This window comes from Nicrophorus vespilloides, unplaced genomic scaffold (genome assembly GCF_001412225.1).
Source record: "Nicrophorus vespilloides isolate i.1.1-1 unplaced genomic scaffold, Nicve_v1.0, whole genome shotgun sequence".
Classification (NCBI taxonomy): Eukaryota; Metazoa; Arthropoda; class Insecta; order Coleoptera; family Silphidae; genus Nicrophorus; species Nicrophorus vespilloides.
The window spans coordinates 1-18,035 of NW_017096497.1; the positions used below are offsets into that span (position 1 = coordinate 1).

Sequence of the window (18,035 nt, forward strand, 5' to 3'; positions counted from 1 at the left end):
GGGGCATGTAGCAAGTATAGATATATTACTGTGGTTTTAGTCGTCTGGCTGTAATTCATGTTCAAATTTAAAAAAATGCTCGAAACAGCAGTATTTTTACATTTCATTGATTTACTCGAAAACTATTAAACATAGAATGAATCCAAAATATGCATATGAAAGCTGAATGTTTGGGGAATCTAGCAAGTATCGATATATTACTGTGATTTTAGCCGTTTGGTTGTAATTCGTGTTCAAAGTTTAAAAAATGCTCAAAAAAGCAGTGTTTTTACATTTAATTGATTTACTCGAAAACTGTAATACATAGAATGAATCAAAAAGATGCATATTAAAGCTGAATGTTTGGGGAATGAAACGTATATTCATATATTACTGTGGTTTTAGCCGTTTGGCTGTAATTCGTGTTCAAAATTTAAAAAATGCTCGAAAAAGCAGTGTTTTTACATTTCATTGATTTTCTCGAAAACTATAATACATAGAATGAATGCATTAATGAGAAGAATGCGAGGAATTGATTTTGCACTTGTACTAATAAGAATCAATTAAGAAGAACTTACTTTTTGATGTGAGCCATTGACGGTAAGGAAATGCACTTCTGTATGCAGCTCTGATTGACCCCAACATATTGGAACCAGTATATAACTAAACCTACGCAAATCGTCCAAAAAGTGTCACGTTTCCTAGGATCTGGATCGAAACTAAGAAATAGATTTATACATTAATACAAGGTGTATGTTGTTGTTGTTGTTAAGACATACTCAATGTGAAATCTGCCGCTTTCGAGGGAATCCTCCCAAATCTTCTGAAATCCCCCGGAAGCTGAGGTTCCGATAACCGTAATCATAATCGCAGTTCCTGCCATGATCACGAACTGCATAGTATCAGTCCAAATAACCGCTTTGAAACCACCGATTGTCGTGTAAAATATGCACACGGTGGAGAAAAACATCGTGATGTAATGTATATTGAATCCTGTGCCTAAGAATTAAAACAAAAATTATAATAAATAACAATGAATAATTCCAGATTACCTTGAGCGATGGCCAAAGCTGGTAAGTAAATGATAATAGGTAGAAAAGTGATTTGGTAAACAGCATATAGGATCGAGCAGACAATCCTCAACTTCCTGTGAAACCTGAGCTCCACGTACTCGTAAATACTGGTCAATTGGAGATTATAGAATACTGGAATGATGGCGTACAGCACGAAGACCAGCACGAATTGGATACCGATGGTGCTGAGCCAGTAAGTCGCGCCGAACCTGTAGATATCAGCAGGAATCGCCGTCAAAGAAACAGCCGATAGAACGCTAAAGAATCGTAACAAAAAATCAATAAATCTCAAACAATTAATTTGGATCCTAGTCAATAATTACCTGGATGTTAGAGACATGGCGATCGGGAAGACGCTCATCTCTTTGCCGCCCAAGAGATAATCGTTGACGACTTCCTTCTTCTTCCCGAAGAAACCGTAGTAAATGCCGATACCCGCGCTGAACAGCAGCATCATCGAAAACAAAGCATAATCGTACCAAAGAAACTTCGGATCCAAAGGCTCTTCCACGTTGACATCCATTTCTGCTGAAGAAACGCACCGAATTAAATAGTGTTTACGTTAACAGACTTAAAGTATTCTGCAATAATAGACGCTTTGAGCCTCATAAAATATAGCTGATCATGAAATTTGTGAACATAACAAGAAAAAAAACAATGCAGCAAATCACATTTTGTTGATTGATTAAACTATGCTTACCTCTATCAACAGCAATTTACTGCAATTAAAACAAATTATTTAAGTAAATTTAACACAAACAATTTTATATTGTACACAGATTTCATTTCAATTTAATAACAATGAACGGCACTTAAAGTCTGCTAAAATATTCCATTAACACTCGTATTTTGAACACACCAAATCGCAATTATCTGAACTAATATCAGCAAAGATTCGAACTATACTAATTTTGTTTTTTATTTTTTTGGTGTCTACTCTTACCAGACTTTCTCCGCAAATGACGTAACTATTTTTTTTCTTCGTCTCGTCTGGGATATCGAGTTTTGGCGGAGCTCCAGTTCGCTTCAAGCGACTGTTAATTAAAATATTTACGTTTAATTGCTGATTCAAGTGCGCACTTAAGTTCATAAACACTGTCTGTTAATAATATTAATATGCTCGTCGTCGGATTCGCGACGATCAATCGTTTTAATAAATTAAGCAACGCTCTTTTTATATAACAACTAATTAGCAGTTATCTGGTAATTAAACGATTCGCATATATCTTAACGGTAGATTTAATTGAATATCGAATTGTTTCTGCTGCAAATTTTAATCTGTTTGTTTATTTATTTAATGTTTAAATGAATTCAAATAAACAAGTTGTTATATCTATAAATTAACACATGACATTGATGATTAATATTGGATATATGCAAATGCGAGCTAATTAGAAAAATATTGTTATTAGATTCAAATTGACAATTTTCTAAATAATTTAATAAGCTATTAAAGCTGTAGTTTTTAAATAATTATAAGAAATTTGAAGAAATATTTGATATATTTTGTAGTATTCTTCATAAAATAGCAAAACATTAATGGATGTATCGAAATAAGTAAAGTTTTTTTTTTTAGAAAAATTAATAGAATAAAAAATAAATTATTGGATTAATAAAGCAAAATAAAAATGAACTTCTGTATTTGATCTTTGTTGTCTTATTTAAATAAACAAACTTCCCACTACTTCTCCAAACTAATGCAATACAATTATTGATTAAATAAACAAAACTGCGGAGTTTATTCCATTCAAATAGTTAAACTAAAAGAAACTTTTTTCAATGAATTTTATCTAGTTCATTAAATAAAATGTATAAGGAATAGTTTGTAATAATATTTTTGTTACATGATCGTTCATTATTATAGGAAATTTGTATTGAAAAAGGATACAAAATAAAATAAACTAAGTAACCTTCGAAAAGTGTTTGTCGTAAAAAAAACGTATACGAAATGAAAACAATTATTTTCAAGTACAAATGTTAATTGCTTCATAATTTTAGTTGATCTGCTTAGAATAATCAAATAAATATACATTTATTTTAATAATAAAATAATCGAGATGTTTTTAGAAACAAAAACCTATAATGTTTAATGTAATACAAGCAAAATTATAGATATAATAACATAATTTATTAGTAAATAGGAAGAAAATGTTAATGTAATTGCTTAATTTTACTTGCAAATACATAAAAAATGTATTCTTAATAATTTAAAACAAGGTAAAATAGTGGGTGAATTGTAAATTATGGATTAAATTAAAAAAATTAACAGTGTCAATTTGTATAAAATAAAAATTATGTTTCGCTGTATTTTCGTTAGAACTGTTGAATGATACTGAACCACAATGGACACGTTCAACATTACGGAAGATGATTTCGAAAGCACCACTCTCAATGCGGGAAAAACGATGATGAAAGTTGCCTTCTCCTGGTACGATTACACCTTCTTCAGCATGATGCTCATCTTGAGCGCTCTAATTGGAGTGTACTTCGGGTTCTTCGGGAAGAAGAAACAGTCCAACGTCGCAGAGTATCTGATGGGAGGTAAACAGATGAAACCTCTTCCCATAGCCATGTCTTTAGTCGCCAGGTAAAACATCTATTATATTAGTTATCTTAATGTTTAATCGTTCTTTGATATTGCAGTCACGTTTCTGGTATTGCCCTTCTGGGTGTCCCTTCAGACGTCTACAGATTCGGATCCAACTATTGGATGAGCTGTTTCGCAATTATACCGCCTTCCATCATTACCTGTTTAGTTTATTTACCTGTGTTTTACAACCTGCAACTTACCAGCACTTACGAATACCTCAAGTTAAGGTTCGATACAAAAATCCGAGTGTTGGCTTCATTTCTATACGCTTTGGGTAGCTTGACTTTCCTCCCAATTGTAATTTATGTTCCTGCTATGGCTTTGGCTCAAGCCACCGAAATCAACATCCACTTGATCACTCCCTTAATCTGTGGAGTCTGCATTTTTTACACGACAATCGGAGGATTGAAAGCCGTCGTTTGGACCGATATGCTTCAAATCAGCATTACCATCGGAGCTATGATCGCCGTCTTATACCTGGGTACAGTAGAATCCGGAGGAATCTCCTCCGTCTTCCAAAAGGCTGCAAGCGGTGGACGCTTGGACATAGAGTAATTGCATGAAAAGCTATTAAAAGTTAGTTAATCTTATTAATTGTACTCTTCAAGTTTCGATTTGGATCCGACGAAGAGGGACACCTTCTGGGGCATGATAATTGGATGGTCTTTCTCAAACTTAGCTTACTCAGGCATAGGCCAAAGTTGTGTCCAAAAATTCCTTTCAGTACCAACATTCACCGATGCCAAAAAGTGAGTTGGAATTTCCATTCTTTAATTTCACGATAAAATAGAAGATTACGTCTAGTCTTTGTGTACATACAACGATTTCAAAAACAGTCGTAAATGTGAGAGTCATGTGCAAATGTTTATATTTATAGATTGTTCACACCGTTTCAGACATCGTAGATTTATAATTATACGCTCATATCTCCTGCTAAACAGTAGTTCGGCTATAATTTCGCATAGTTGTTTCGGAATAGACACGTGTGTGAATCGTAGTAAATTTTACATGCATAACAACTCCAACCATTTGCAATAATATTATCACATATCAGTCAACATTATAATGGATAACAAAGTAAACATAAATGATTTCCTAATAAACTATTATTTCAAAATAGTTAACTGGAATTGATAACAAAAACCAATATTTACAGTTAATCAATACATACATTACATTATATTGTTACATAAAATTTACTTGATATCAAGCAAATTAATAAACCAAAGGAATACATTAAAAAGTAGTAAAAATAATTGGAAAAAAATATCAAAGAATATTTCAAGTTAACTAAAAATGACACAAATTTGAAAATAGGTCAAAACTTTATGTGTAATGTTTATATTTGCTAATATGATTAACATTTCTGGTAATTCATTAATTAAATCAGACGTTAAGATATGATTTATTTTTTAAAAAATCTCTGTTATTAATTAATGTAAATTATTATTAATTATAGCACAAGATTCACAATTCAATTTTAATTATTATGTAAAATAATTTACGAAATAGTCACAAGATAAGTTACAAATTTGATGATTTGAAATGGTAGATTTATCAATGTAAAATATGTCTTAAAATACTTTAATTAAAAGGATATCAAGCAAATTAATAAACCAAAGGAATACATTAAAAAATAGTAAAAATAATTGGAAAAAATACTATAATTTCAAAGAATATTTCAAGATAACTAAAAATGACACAAATTTGAAAATAGGTCAAAACTTTATGTGTAATGTTTATATTTGATAATATGATTAACATTTCTGGTAATTCATTAATTAAATCAGACGTGAAGATACGATTTATTTTTTAAAAAATCTCTGTTATTAATTAATGTAAATTAATATTAATTATAGCACAAGATTCACAATTCAATTTTAATTATTATGTAAAATAATTCACGAAATAGTCACAAGATAAGTTACAAATTTGATGATTTGAAATGGTAGATTTATCAATGTAAAATATGTCTTAAAATACTTTAATTAAAAGGATGTGCATTGTTAGAGTCAATGTTCAGTAATATCAATATCGTAACATACAATCTTTTACGCACAGATTGGTTTATTGTTGGGTCAAGATTTGTCGTGCGAGATAATTTAATCCACTAACCAAAATGAAAAGGCAATGAACACGCAATAATCGATTAAAATCATCGTTGCAGAACTATTATCTATTACGTCATGGGGATGATCGTGATCAAAACGGCTACACTTCTCACCGGATTAATAATGTACGCCAAATACTACGATTGCGATCCGATCACCGCCGGAAGCGTCGCCAAACCCGACCAACTTTTACCCTATTACGTAATGGATGTAGCAGCGAAAATCCCCGGATTGCCTGGACTCTTCATAGCAGGAATATTGTGCGCTGCGTTGAGGTAATCAATCTACGAATCGCTGTTATTTTTTTGCTAACTATAACTTTGATTCTAGTACTTTATCCGCAATGATGAACTGCATTGCTGGAATAATCTACGAGGATTTCATAGCTAGATATATGCCAAAAGATATTACCCAGAAAAAAGTGAGCAACATCTTGAAGCTGAACGTTGTTATTATTGGAGTAGTAGCGACTAGTTTGGTGTTTGTTGTTGAACGCATGGGGTCTTTGATACCTGTAGCTATAAGTATCGGCAGTGTATCCACTGGTCCACTTCTGGGAATGTTCACTTTAGGTATACTCTTTCCGAAGGCCAATTCCAAAGGGGCTTTAGCTGGAGCCATCGCTTCTTTGGCTTTCTCCATCTGGATCATTCTTGAGTCTTACTTGTACCGCGCTTGGGGTATAGTTAAATACATTCCGAAACCGGCTTCCATCGACGGTTGCGACTTTGAAGTACCCAATTTCACGCCGATAAATGCAACGTAAATATTAAGAACAAAATGACTTCTCATTTATTATAGATTGGTAAAATTTCAGTTTAATCGAGCAACAATCTCAAGAAGTTTTCTTCATGTTCAGGATAAGCTACTACTATTACACCCTTATGTCGACTTGCGTAGCCCTCATCGTGGGATACGCAGTGAGTCTGCTCACAAGAACTGGTGATGAAGAACCTGTGGACAAGAGGTTGCTGTCTCCAGTTATACACAGGTTCCTCGATAAGAACGAGGATGAGGAAAAGGGCAAATACTACTCCGTCGACAAGGCCCTACACATCCTCGCATTCTCCAACAAGAACGGCCTCAAATCTTAAGAGAATACACTCAATATATGCCAATTGTACCTGATTACACGCCATTATTTACAAAAAAATGTGATTTCAAGTATTGTTGGTTACAAGAGTTGGTTGCAAGAATTTAATGGATGTATTAAAATAAGTATATAATTAATGATGGATCTCTCGATAAATGGAAGGCTGAATGTAATTGCATATAATATAAAATTTTTATCATGCAATTCATCATTGTTGCAACGAGAGAAACGTGTAATTTATCATTAATTCGCACAACGAAAAAAAAAAGGTTCACACGTAACATCATTGCATAGTGTACATACAACAAACATGTTACAACGATTACACTACTTTTTGAAAAGATTTTATCTAGACGTTACGTCATTAAAAAAAATGAATGGAAAGTTTTGCAAGTCCGTTATTATAGGAAATTTGCATTGATAGAGGAACAAAAAATAAATTACAATAAGTAACCTTCGAAAAGTGTTTGTCGTAAATGAAATAATTATTTTCAAGTACGAAATTTTAATTGTATTATATTGTTTTGTTTTTGTGAATAATCAAATACAAATAAGTTTATTTTATAATAAAATAATCGAGATGTTAAAATGTGTGAATTTGAATGTAATTCAGGTACAGATGTAATTCTTACAATTAATTTTGTTCGTTAAGTTAAAAGCTCGTTATGCGAGGTTCCACAGTATTAGATACTGTTGTATGTTTGGTTGCATATATAATATCAACTTATTTTTTAAAAGTTTATTTACATTTCACAAATCCATGCACAAATTACGCAATATACTTGTAAGGATTAGTTAAGAATATTGTAAATACTGGAATAAACAACTTTGTGTTATTGTCATTCTATAATTGTTAACTTTTTATGAATACTTTAGGTAAAATACTTAACTTAATTACTGTTCAAATTTATTACTATCTTAATGTTCTATGATTACTACCTAAGGCAATTAAATAAAAAAATTATTTGTTGCAATTAAATAAAGAATGTAGTTGATATAAATATATAATCTTATTGATGTTAATGTGTCTTCTGTGTTCAAGAGACTTTTGATTGCACTCGGATCAACCGATAAAAATAAATCAGTTTACTAGGGAAAATTACGCTGAAAACTTTTCCATTCAATGTCCATGACGCAAACAGAGATGTTACGACACTTACGTAATGTTAAAACTAAGCAATCGAAAGAATGTCGATATGCAAGTCGATATTATTCGAAAAATGTTTTATAATTAATATATTTGTCTTAAAATATTATATCTGTTTTCTTTATTTACACTAGCGTTCAGTCATCTCTTGTGCTTATTGACTATAATTAACAAGAATTATCTGGTACAGGATAATTTCAATTCGATAACAAAGTCGACGATTGCACGGAAGCAATAAAAATAGAAGACGAGCATCAAAGAGTAGCAGAAACAAGCATTGTTTTCGAATTGCACACAAACGAATGCACAAAGCGCGAAAGTCTTTTTATCTAATCTTTGTGAATCGTAAATTAAGAATTAATTCTGAAAGCAAACAGTGTCAATCATCAGTGTCATCATTTGTATAAAATGAAACTTCTGCTTCGCTGTATTTTCGTTCGCTAGAACTACTCAATTATACTGAACCGACATGGAGATGTTTAACATCACCGAAGATGATTTCGAGAGCACCACTCTCAAAGCGGGAAAAGCGATGATGAAAGTTGCTTTCTCCTGGTACGATTACACCCTCTTCAGCATGATGCTCATCCTGAGCGCTCTGATCGGTGTGTACTTCGGTTTTTTCGGGAAGAAGAAGCAGACCAACGCCACCGAGTATCTGATGGGAGGTAAAGAGATGAAACCTCTTCCCATAGCCATGTCTTTAGTCGCCAGGTAAAACATCGATTACCTCTGTTACCTTAATGTTTAATCGTTCTTTGTTATTGCAGTCACGTTTCTGGTATTGCCCTTCTGGGCGTCCCAGCAGACGTCTACAGATTCGGATCTAATTATTGGATGAGCTGCTTGGCAATTATACCGCCTTCCATCATTACCTGTTTAGTTTATTTACCTGTGTTTTACAACCTGCAACTTACCAGCACTTACGAATACCTCAAGTTAAGGTTCGATACAAAAATCCGAGTGTTAGCTTCATTTCTATACGCTTTTGGAATCCTGATTTACCTCCCAATTGTAATTTATGTCCCTGCCATGGCTTTGGCTCAAGCCACCGAAATCAACATCCACTTGATCACTCCCTTAATCTGCGGAGTCTGCATCTTTTACACGACAATCGGAGGGCTGAAAGCCGTCGTTTGGACCGATATGCTACAATTCAGCATTACAATCGGAGCTATGATCGCCGTCTTATACCTGGGAACCGTGGAATCCGGAGGAATCGCGTCCGTCTTCCAAAAGGCTTCAAGCGGTCAACTCTTGGACATCGAGTAATTGCATTCAAATATCAAAAACCTAGTTAATCTTAATACTTATACTCTTAAAGTTTCGATTCGAATCCGACGAAGAGAGACACCTTCTGGGCCATGATGATCGGATGGTCCTTTTCAAACATTTCTTACTTAGCCATCAGCCAAGGCTGCATCCAAAAGTTCCTTTCAGTGCCAACATTCAACGATGCCAAAAAGTAAGTTGCAATTTGCATTCTTCAATTTCCCGGTAAAAATAAAAAATTGCGTCTAGTCTTTGTGTACACGCGACGATTCCAAAAATAGTCGTAAATATGAGAGTCATATGTAAATATTTATATTTATAGAGTGTTCACACCGTTTCACGGACATCGGTGATTTCGCAATTTTATAATTAATTACACAATTAACTAAACGGTAGTCGGGCCATTATCCTCAAATGTTTGTTTTTTGGATTAGGCACGTGTGTGAATCGTAGTTAATTTTACATACACAACAGCGCGAATCATTTGCAATAATATTATCACATATTTTACTAGAAGATCAGTCAACATTTGAATGTATAACAAAATAAACACAAATAACATATAAATAAACTATTATTTCAAAATAGCTAACTAGAATTGATAACAAAAACAAATATTTATATAATAATTGATCAATTAATTTAATAATCTTCTAAAAAATATTGAAATTTTCTTCAAATTGGCAGACAGAATACTTTAAACTATTAGGTATAATGTAAAAACCATAATTTTATCTTTAATATGCATATATATCAACTTATTAAAAATATTAATACAAAAAAATCCACAAATATTTAAAAAGAAGTGCACTTTTTCGAATTATTAAGTAAAATAGAAGAAAATATTAAAAATAATTAGAAAAATTTATTTGAAAGTTTATTTTAGGTAAATAGTATATCACAAATTTAGGCGTTTTGGAACGATCAAAGTTTTATCTTAAACATGAATATTGCATAATAACCCATCTATTACGCTTAATGATTGTCGTATGATAATCTAGAACTAGAATTGATAACAAAAACAAATATTTATATAATAGTTGATCAATTAATTTAATAATCTTCTAAAAAATATTGAAATTTTCTACAAATTGGCAGACAGAATACCTTAAACTATTAGGTATAATGTAAAAACCATAATTTTATCTTTAATATGCATATTATATAATCACTATTACTATATCAACTTATTAAAAACATTAATACCAAAAAAATCCACAAATATTTAAAAAGAAGTGCATTTTTCGAATTATTAAGTAAAATAGAAGAAAATATTAAAAAATAATTAGAAAAATTTATTTGAAAGTTTATTTTAGGTAAATAGTATATCACAAATTTAGGCGTTTTGGAACGATCAAAGTTTTATCTTAAACATGAATATTGCATAATAACCCATCTATTACGCTTAATGATTGTCGTATGATAATCTAGAACTAGAATTGATAACAAAAACAAATATTTATATAATAGTTGATCAATTAATTTAATAATCTTCTAATAAATATTGAAATTTTCTACAAATTGGCAGACAGAATACATAAAACTATTAGGTATAATGTAAAAACCATAATTTTATCTTTAATATGCATATTTCATAATCACTATTACTATATCAACTTATTAAAAACATTAATATCAAAAAATCCACAAATATTTAAAAAGAAGTGCATTTTTCGAATTATTAAGTAAAATAGAAGAAAATATTTAAAATAATTAGAAAAATTTATTTGAAAGTTTATTTTAGGTAAATAGTATATCACTAATTTAAGCGTTTTGGAAAGATCTAAGTTTTATCTTAAACATGAATATTGCATAATAATCCATCTATTACGCTTAATGATTATCGTATGATATAGCTCAATCTAGTAACCAAAATGAGATGAACAAGAAATAATCGATTAAATTCATCGTTGCAGAACCGTTTATTATTACATCATAGGGATGATGGTGATCAAAACGTCTACAGTCCTGACCGGATTAATAATGTACGCTAAATACTACGATTGCGATCCGATCACCGCCGGAAGCATCGACAAACCCGACCAACTTTTACCCTATTACGTAATGGACGTTGCAGCGAAAATCCCCGGATTGCCTGGACTCTTCATAGCAGGAGTTTTCTGCGCTGCGTTGAGGTAATAATCAATCTAAAAATCGCTGTTACTTTTGTTAACTATAACTTTGATTCTAGTACTTTATCCGCGACGATGAATTGCATTGCTGGAACAATCTACGAAGATTTCGTAGCTAGGTATATGCCAAAGGATATTACCCAGAAGAAAGTGAGCAACATCTTGAAGCTGAACGTTGTTATTATTGGAGTAGTTGCGACTAGTTTGGTGTTTGTTGTTGAGCACATGGGGACTTTGCTACCTTTGACCGTAAGCATCTCCAGCATATCCACTGGTCCACTTCTCGGCATGTTCACTTTAGGTATACTCTTCCCGAAGGCCAATTCTAAAGGAGCTTTGGCTGGAGCCATCGCTTCTTTGGCTTTCTCCATCTGGATCATTTTGGGGTCTTACTTGTATCGCGCTTGGGGTATAGTTAAATTCATCCCAAAACCTGCTTCCATCGACGGTTGCGACTTCGAAGTCCCCAATTTCACGCCGATAAATGCAACGTAAATATTTTAGAAACATTACCTTCTCATGTATTATAATTCGTGAAATTTCAGTTTAATCGAGCAGCAATCTGAAGAGGTCTTCGTCATGTTCAGGATAACGTACTACTATTACACCATTATGACCACTAGCGTAGCCCTCATCGTGGGATACGGAGTGAGTCTACTCACAAGAACTGGCGATGAAGAACCGGTGGACAGAAGACTGCTGTCTCCGATTATACACAGGTTCCTCGATAAGAACGAGGACGAGGAAAAGGGCAAATACCACTCCATCGACAAGGCCCTGCACATCGTCGCATTATCGAACAACAAGAACGGCCTCAAATCTTAAGAGAATACACTCAATATAGGCCACGTAGGCGGATGTAATTGGCTGCAATCATGTACAGGCTATTACGCCACTATTTACAGGAGATCCAATCGACAAAGCAATTTCCCGTAATCGTGGACCAATTTCGTATTATAATTATCATTTTTTTTTCAATTATGGAAACATTCCACCGAAACTCTTTTTTTTTTTCTATCATGTCTCGTTTACAAACTTCAGCGTAATTCGCTAATATGTTTTCTTTTTTTTTTTCATTTATAGGCGAAAATTTTCCACCACTTTCTACGCACTCATCGTAACTGGTTTTAAAGCAAATAAAGATTAGGCATTGTTGATGTACGAAGTGCGCAATGTAATTCACCTCACTACTGTCAGTTTAATTCAGTTTAAACATTTGTACACACTTTGTCATCATTTACTTTTTTTTTTAAATCATCATCACAACAATTGTTAACAATGAAATTCGAATAAATATTTATTAATTATTATAATTTGATTAATTTCAATTTTACTTTCCATCATTTTTTTTTAATTTATTTTAAAATACAACAAATTTGTTTTTTTTATCACAATTATTTATTATAGTTTAAATATCTCCAATTTGCTTATTTCAATTTAAATTACGAGAAAATCGAAAAAAAACTTTTTTATTTATCACTAGTATTGTAACATATAAATTACAATGTAATTTAATTAAGTAATGCAATTTATTAATTATTGAATTTGATTTAAAAGATCCATTTTTTATCACTATTTTTAAGGAAATTATTAATAATTGTTATTTTTCAAATTTTCACGCTTTAATTTAAGTTATGAGAAAAGATATTACGCAACAGCTAGTAATTTTGACAAATTAGAGTCCTGTACAAATGTATATTTTTTAAAGGATTAGCAGCAATAAATCAAGTCTTTCCACTCTAAATTTGGTTTTAATTCTGACAAATCAAGGAACGTTTCGTCCTATATAAATGTTATTTGCTTCAAATTTTGTTATTCCACAATCTACTATCGAAAATAGCGAAAGTGTGCGCTTTTCTTTTAAGAATAGTAGATATTTCCATGCTTTTATTATCATGGAATTGAATGTAACTGAAGATGCGGTGCGCACGTGGTACGATAAAGTGCAATTCTCTTGGTACGATTACGTCCTGTTCTGTGGAATGTTGGTGGTCAGCACTTTGATCGGCGTCTACTTTGGTTTCTTCGACAAGAAGAAACCCTCAGCAAATGAGTACTTAATGGGTGGAAAAAAGATGAACATATTTCCAATTGCCGTGTCCCTAGTAGCTAGGTACTTTTATTTAAACCATATTTATTACATAATTTCATATAATTCAATTGATTTTAGTCACGTTTCTGGAGTATCTATTTTAGCGGTACCAGCTGACGTCTACAGATTCGGCTTCGGTTATGGCCTTTCCTTCATGAGCATGTTCATCAACACCTTACTCACAATCTACGTATTCCTGCCGGTGTTTTATAAGCTACAAATTACAAGTATGTTCGAGTACTTGAAGTTACGATTCGACACGAGGGTCAGATTGATGGCTTCATTCTTGTACGCCCTTTCGGCTATCTTCTATTTACCCATCATAATCTACGTTCCGGCTTTGGCATTCTCACAAGGTAAATCAAATTACGAAATGATTTCTTTAAACTAATCATTAAATTTCAGCTACTAACGTAAGCATCCATTTGATAACACCCATCGTGTGTGGTGTGTGCATCTTCTACACCACGATTGGAGGTTTAAAAGCTGTGGTATGGACGGATACTCTTCAATTTACAGTAACTGTTGGAGCCATGATTGCGGTTTTCTTTTACGGTGTTAAAGCAGCAGGAGGACCTACGGCTGTCTACCAAATCTCTTTAAATGGAGGAAGATTGGATGTAGAGTAAAGCTTTCATTTACAAATAAGCAATTCAATATGTAACAAGAATTATTATTGCAGCTTCGATTTTGATCCATCAAAAAGAGATACGTTCTGGTCGATGCTGATCGGATTTTCGGTATATTACATAACGCATTTCTCGATCAACCAAGGCTCCGTGCAGAAATTATTATCTTTACCAACGTTCAGAGATTCTAAAAAGTAAAACATCTACAATTAAATTTAAATGATGTTAATAACTTGATTTCAGGGCAGTCCTTGCTTTTGGTGTTGGCATAACCATAGTCAAAATGACGTGCGTTTTCACCGGATTGATTATTTACGCTAAATACTACAATTGCGATCCGATAACCACGGGACAAGTACAAAAAACCGACCAGATTCTTCCGTATTACGTGATGGACGTGGCCGGTCACATCCCGGGATTACCAGGATTGTTTATAGCCGGCGTTTTTTGCACAGCTTTAAGGTTTATTTCTTTCAAATTCGCTTAGTTTAGCTTTTATTTATTTATATTTTTAGTACTTTATCGGCTACATTGAATTCCTTATCCGGATCTTTGTACACGGATTTTGTATCGAGATTGATGCCCGAAGATATTACCCAACAAACTGTTAGTAACGTTCTCAAACTAATAGTGGTCATCATTGGGGTAGTCTCAACTAGTTTGGTGTTCATCGTGGAGCATATGGGTGTATTATTACCACTTTCCATCAGTTTATCCAGTTTAACTTCTGGACCTTTGCTAGGATTGTTCACTTTCGGAATGTTTTTCCCAAAAGCTAACTCTAAGGTAAATTAACTTTTACAAAAATAAATTTGTTAATGATTGAATTCAATTTCATTTAGGGCGCTTTCTATGGAGCCGTCTCATCTTTATGCTTCTTAACCTGGATTATAATTGGGACGCAATACTACAAAGCCAAAGGAATGATCACGTATTCCTCACTGCCAGTATCAACGGAATCTTGCGATTTCAATTTCATCCCCAAAAACTCCACGTAAGAGAATGTAACAACTCCAAAGATCAATGAATTAATACAACTGATTTTCAGAATACTGGATAAACCGGACGAGGTGTTCTTTATGTACAGAATTTCGTATTATTATTACAGTATGATTGGAGCTATTGTATCTTTACTGGTTGGTTCACTGGTCACGTATTTCACGAAGAACCAAGAGGCTCCGGTTAGGAAAGAGCTGCTGAGTCCGATCATCTATAGGTTCTTGAAGGATGAGGATCAGTATTTTACCGTGGAAATGGCGAAGAAAGTTGTGGAGCTGAACGACGAGAAATAGTGCGTGCGTTTGCGTTGCGTAATTGCACCCCTGAGGGTGAAACAACAAATTATTATTAATATGTTTTAAATACGCATCGCTCTGGGAGGTTCGAATCGAGAGTATAAAAACTTTAGTGCGTTTTCTAGAGTCCACCAGTTCAACGCAATCCGAAGAAGTTCCGTTTCGAAGAAGCTCTAACCTTCAAACAACATGCCTTCATCCGGTTTGTATTTTTTAGTTTTAAAGAATGAAATTATTTATAATAAGCTTGTATTATCTCGTGTAGTATTTATCATTAAAAATATATATAATTTTATCGTTTATTACTAAAGGACCTGGATATCCTACTCCTCTGGATGCTATGTACAAAGGACCTAGAGAAGAGATTCTCTATGTTGTCTGCATTCAACCGAACGCCGATTCCAAGAAAGGAGACTTTCTTGCTACGGTCGACATCAATCCGAAATCATCCACCTATCAGCAGGTTTAACACCAAAGCTCTTTAACACCATCATCAACTCACTAATTTTCCAAACAGATAATCCACAGGTTGCATATGGGTAAGAACAACGACGAAATCCATCACTCCGGTTGGAACACGTGCTCCAGTTGCTATGGTTGCAAAGGGATGGTCAGAGATAAGCTGATTTTACCGTGCATGGAATCCGATAGGATCGTCGTCGTGGATACGGGTAAAAACCCTAAAGCTCCGGCCATCCACAAGATCTTGGAAGCATCCGAAATGCATGCCTTCAACTGCGCCACTCCGCACACAATCCATTGTCTCTCCAATGGTGATATTATGATCAACGTGTTGGGAGACACTGACGGTCAAGGCAAATGCGATTTTCTGCTGCTCGATGGAAAAACCTTCAAGCCGAAGGGCACTTGGACCAACGGAAGATTGGCTAAATTCGGGTACGATTTCTGGTATCAACCCTTCTTCGACGTGATGATTTCTTCAGGTTGGGGAGCCCCGAAGAACTTCAAGACGGGCTTCGTTCCAGCCCAAATCATTGACCCGAACGCTTACGGAACTGCTCTTAATTTCTACTGTTGGAGCAAGAGGGAGCTCATCCAGACCATCGATTTAGGCCCAGATGGTTGCGCTCCTCTCGAAGTGCGTTTCGTGCACAATCCTAAAGAATGCACAGGCTTCGTTGCTTGCGCAGTAATGTCTAATGTTTACAGGTAAAAACAACTCTAACTCTTGCACAATAAATTAAACCTTAACACTCCTTAGATTCTATCAAAAAGAAGATGGAACTTTCGCAGCAGATAAAGTAATTGACGTGAAAGGTTACAAAGTCACTGGAGGAGGTTGGCCTATGGAATATTTGCAAGGTAATTTACACAAAATCAAAGATATTAATGTTGAAAACCTACATATTTCAAGGTTTCGTAAGCGATTTAGTTATCTCACTGGATGACAAATATTTGTATTTGAACAACTGGCTGCAAGGGGATGTCCGGCAATATGACATAACCGATCGAGCCAATCCAAAATTAACTGGTAAATTTATCAAAATTAACTAAAACTCAACCCAATAAATATCCTCATAATTTCAACAGGTCAAGTGTATTTGGGTGGTCAATTAACAAGCGATTCACCAATTAAAGTGGTCGAAGAGGAATTCACTCCGCCAGAACCTGTGATTATCAAAGGAAAACGTTTGAAAGGTGGACCTCAGATGATGCAATTATCTTTAGATGGTAAACGTCTTTATGCGAGCAATGATCTATACTCCGTGTGGGATAGACAGTTCTATCCAGAGGCAGTACAAGAAGGAGGGTGGATTGTCAAATTGGATATCGATCATAAAAATGGCGGAATGAAGCTGGATAAGAATTTCCTCATCGATTTTGGAAAAACTCCGGATGGACCTGTTTTGGCTCACGAGATGAGGTAAAACAATTATAAAGTTAGTAATAAAAACCAAAACGTTTTGTTTTAAAGATTTCCTGGTGGAGACTGCACATCTGACATCTGGATGGCTAAATAAGTGCGATTCAACTCCGATATTAAGAAACAGTAGTAAAATGCACATATGGGATTTCTGAATGGAGTTGATAAAACATCACTTGTATTTTGTTTGAAATATTCTCACTTATAATACTGTTGTCTGCACGTTATTAAAATAATTGAATCTTTAAAACTTGTACACTTAATTACATAATAAAATAAAACATTTAAAAATCAGTTTTATCTTTGAATTATGACAAAATATATTAAGAAATAAATAGAGTTTAAGAGAATTTCTACTACAATTCAGTTTTTTTTCTAGTGGTTAAAGAAATAAGTATTTCCAAATTGTACACTTAAAACAAAATAAAATTAATACTATAAATTTATGATTTTGATATGTTTCCTTTCATATCCTGAAAATATTCAGTGTTTATCTTAGAATTAATAAAAGACGATAAAAATTTTAAGAGAATTCATAATATTTTTTACCCATCAAATCTTGTTTCTTTGGATTATAGCAACAATATAGAAAATTTCACAATCCACCATTGAAGATATTGAAGCCAGACAATGTTTCATTCATCATTGTTTAAAAAAAGCGATAAAATTACTTTTAGAACAACTCACATACAATTGTTACGAAATTACTCATCAAAAAGGCATTTATTGCATGCAGA

General features: G+C 33.4%; 5 protein-coding genes across 5 annotated transcripts; 4 read left to right on the forward strand and 1 right to left on the reverse strand.

The window, feature by feature from the left end:
• Positions 1 to 553: 553 nt before the first annotated feature.
• Positions 554 to 1,800, reverse strand: LOC108557177 (sodium-coupled monocarboxylate transporter 2-like). The gene is made up of 5 exons (XM_017913603.1): positions 1,753 to 1,800; positions 1,376 to 1,580; positions 1,032 to 1,309; positions 759 to 978; positions 554 to 698 (listed from the first exon to the last, which is right to left on the reverse strand). Exons 2-5 carry the CDS (start codon positions 1,573 to 1,575, stop codon positions 554 to 556), a joined length of 843 nt encoding a protein of 280 aa, XP_017769092.1. The 5' UTR covers positions 1,576 to 1,580; positions 1,753 to 1,800.
• Positions 1,801 to 3,286: 1,486 nt separating this feature from the next.
• On the forward strand, positions 3,287 to 6,847 carry LOC108557173 (sodium-coupled monocarboxylate transporter 2-like). The gene is made up of 6 exons (XM_017913599.1): positions 3,287 to 3,639; positions 3,696 to 4,193; positions 4,251 to 4,391; positions 5,810 to 6,028; positions 6,084 to 6,515; positions 6,571 to 6,847. The coding sequence occupies exons 1-6, from the start codon at positions 3,395 to 3,397 to the stop codon at positions 6,845 to 6,847; spliced, it is 1,812 nt and encodes a 603-aa protein (XP_017769088.1). The 5' UTR covers positions 3,287 to 3,394.
• Positions 6,848 to 8,377: 1,530 nt separating this feature from the next.
• Positions 8,378 to 12,704, forward strand: LOC108557174 (sodium-coupled monocarboxylate transporter 1-like). Its single transcript, XM_017913600.1, has 6 exons — positions 8,378 to 8,707; positions 8,764 to 9,261; positions 9,318 to 9,458; positions 11,182 to 11,400; positions 11,457 to 11,888; positions 11,943 to 12,704. Exons 1-6 carry the CDS (start codon positions 8,463 to 8,465, stop codon positions 12,220 to 12,222), a joined length of 1,815 nt encoding a protein of 604 aa, XP_017769089.1. The 5' UTR covers positions 8,378 to 8,462; the 3' UTR covers positions 12,223 to 12,704.
• A 548-nt stretch (positions 12,705 to 13,252) lies between these two features.
• LOC108557175 (sodium-coupled monocarboxylate transporter 2-like) lies at positions 13,253 to 15,424 on the forward strand. Its single transcript, XM_017913601.1, has 7 exons — positions 13,253 to 13,845; positions 13,895 to 14,114; positions 14,172 to 14,312; positions 14,362 to 14,580; positions 14,634 to 14,904; positions 14,961 to 15,112; positions 15,167 to 15,424. The coding sequence occupies exons 1-7, from the start codon at positions 13,293 to 13,295 to the stop codon at positions 15,408 to 15,410; spliced, it is 1,800 nt and encodes a 599-aa protein (XP_017769090.1). The 5' UTR covers positions 13,253 to 13,292; the 3' UTR covers positions 15,411 to 15,424.
• Positions 15,425 to 15,576: 152 nt separating this feature from the next.
• Positions 15,577 to 17,451, forward strand: LOC108557176 (selenium-binding protein 1-A-like). Its single transcript, XM_017913602.1, has 7 exons — positions 15,577 to 15,615; positions 15,725 to 15,876; positions 15,931 to 16,583; positions 16,636 to 16,736; positions 16,789 to 16,905; positions 16,965 to 17,298; positions 17,350 to 17,451. Exons 1-7 carry the CDS (start codon positions 15,603 to 15,605, stop codon positions 17,393 to 17,395), a joined length of 1,416 nt encoding a protein of 471 aa, XP_017769091.1. The 5' UTR covers positions 15,577 to 15,602; the 3' UTR covers positions 17,396 to 17,451.
• The last annotated feature ends 584 nt before the right edge of the window (positions 17,452 to 18,035 follow it).